Below are 1788 nucleotides of genomic sequence, written 5' to 3'. Positions count from 1 at the left end.
TTTTTTTTTTTTTTTTTTTTTTTTTTATTCATTAGAGGAACGACGTTTATATCATGATTCGTTTTTTATCACAGTATCAAATTTTTCCTACTTTTCGAAATTTTTTGATTTTTATATTCGATAATTTGATTTTTATCGTTACTTGTTTCAATATAATAACGGCGATGCGATGATTTTTATATTTTCGAATACGCGCTGCTCATCTATTTAAGGACACGTAACGAGAATGTTTTTTTTTTTTTTTTTTTTTTGATTTTCCAAATTCTCGTTATTGAAATTTGACGTGTTCCCCATTCCTCTCGCCGATTTTTATCAATTTAAAAACTTCACGATCGGAAATCTAATATTTTTTTTTACTTCCACGGAATATTTTTTAATTGGATCGTTAACTATCGCGTATAAATATTCCCCCCCCCTTCCCTCTCTCCCCATTAGAAGAGACACGTTTTCGCAGAGAACGAAGCTAATGATAATATTCAACTTTTTTTCAATTTCAAAACATTTAAATCATTTCAACAATTTTTTTCTTTCTTTTTTTTTTTTTCAAAGAGCACGTATCTGTTAAAAGTTATATTTTTATCGGTCGAAATAAAAGGCCATTTCTCCCGATAAAAACGTTTGTTTATTCAAACCGTGAAATAGAAATAGAAATAAATGAATTCGTGGAAAATCATTTTGAAAACTTTTCTCGCGGTCGAGATCAACAATTTTTTTTCCCCGTTGTTGTTGTACGAAAAAATTATTACCCAATTTTCGATCGACTAACGCAGAAACAAAAACAGACGCAGATTTCGCTTATTTCATTCGATTCTATCGTAATTCTATCATTTGTTATTTCCTTGCAAAAGTTTTTAGGAATGATTCCGATTTAATGGCCAAATTTAAATCGATAAATAAAATGTAACGCGGAAAACGAATTTCCAGGAAAAATCAAAAGTAACGCCAAAAACCAGATTTTCCATCCCCTCTCATCGATATTCATATCACTGGCCAATAATTTGTGTATGCACCGATTTTTTTCCCACGTCAGCGATCCATTAATTCGCGCAAAATTGAAATCTTTCGACGCGGATCACAGTGCGAGTAACGAGGCGATGAAAACGCGATGAAAAAAAGAACGAAACAGGTTCGCAGGTGTCGCGCACGTAATAAATGTCGTCTTGACATTTATCGATGATCATCGATCGAAGCGCGGAGATCGAAATAGGCTCGTTTAATTTTTCAATTTCGCAGAAATGATCGGATTGAAATTTTGCAACTTTGCTAAATCAAATATTTAATTTACAGAGGATAAAGGTAACCCCTTTTTTATCTTTCTCCTTTTATAATCCCGAAACAATTCGACAATTCGCGCCGAAACTTTTTCTTTTATTTCGTTTCGTTCGTAAGCAACAAGCCTCTTTCATCGAACGAGAAAGACTGGATTTTTTAATCCATCAACGATGTTTCTTTTACTATGTAAATTTATGATTATATTGTTAAAATACGTATTTGATAAGAAAAGAAAAAAAGTCGAGCGTTGGTAAAATTTTATATTTTTAATATAAAATTTTATACCGGAACTACTTAAGGGATTAAAGTAAGTTTCGCGTTTGATCGTAACGGAGCGATACACCTGTATTATACACTCAACCTATTCAATTTTACAGCCGCTGGTTTCGGTCTAAGGGTGGTTGGTGGTAAAACAGGGACCGATGGACGTACATTTGCATACGTGATGTGGACCCTGCCGGATGGACCAGCGGCAAAAGTTGGTATACAACGAGGCGACAAGGTAAGATCTCGCCA

At 33.6% G+C, this 1788-nt stretch overlaps 1 protein-coding gene and 1 long non-coding RNA gene across 11 annotated transcripts in view; one reads left to right on the top strand and one right to left on the bottom strand.

Annotated features, from left to right (window-relative positions):
• Positions 1–1788, bottom strand: part of LOC102675205 — a 109605-nt gene that overhangs the window by 67047 nt on the left and 40770 nt on the right. The gene's annotated exons all lie outside the window — the stretch shown is intronic.
• Positions 1–1788, top strand: part of LOC102674467 (regulating synaptic membrane exocytosis protein 1) — a 138414-nt gene that overhangs the window by 105362 nt on the left and 31264 nt on the right. For all 8 annotated transcript variants that reach the window (XR_004150899.1, XR_004150900.1, XM_031511906.1 and 5 more), the window contains one exon: positions 1650–1774. Coding sequence is in view for 6 of the 8 variants with exons in the window: in XM_031511906.1 (XP_031367766.1) it covers positions 1650–1774 (125 nt within the window). In the remaining 2 variants the exon portion in view is untranslated. The remainder of the gene's footprint in view (positions 1–1649; positions 1775–1788) is intronic.

This window comes from Apis dorsata, unplaced genomic scaffold (genome assembly GCF_000469605.1).
Source record: "Apis dorsata unplaced genomic scaffold, Apis dorsata 1.3 scaffold_32, whole genome shotgun sequence".
Taxonomy (NCBI): Eukaryota; Metazoa; Arthropoda; class Insecta; order Hymenoptera; family Apidae; genus Apis; species Apis dorsata.
This window is presented reverse-complemented; position numbering and strand designations above follow the sequence as displayed.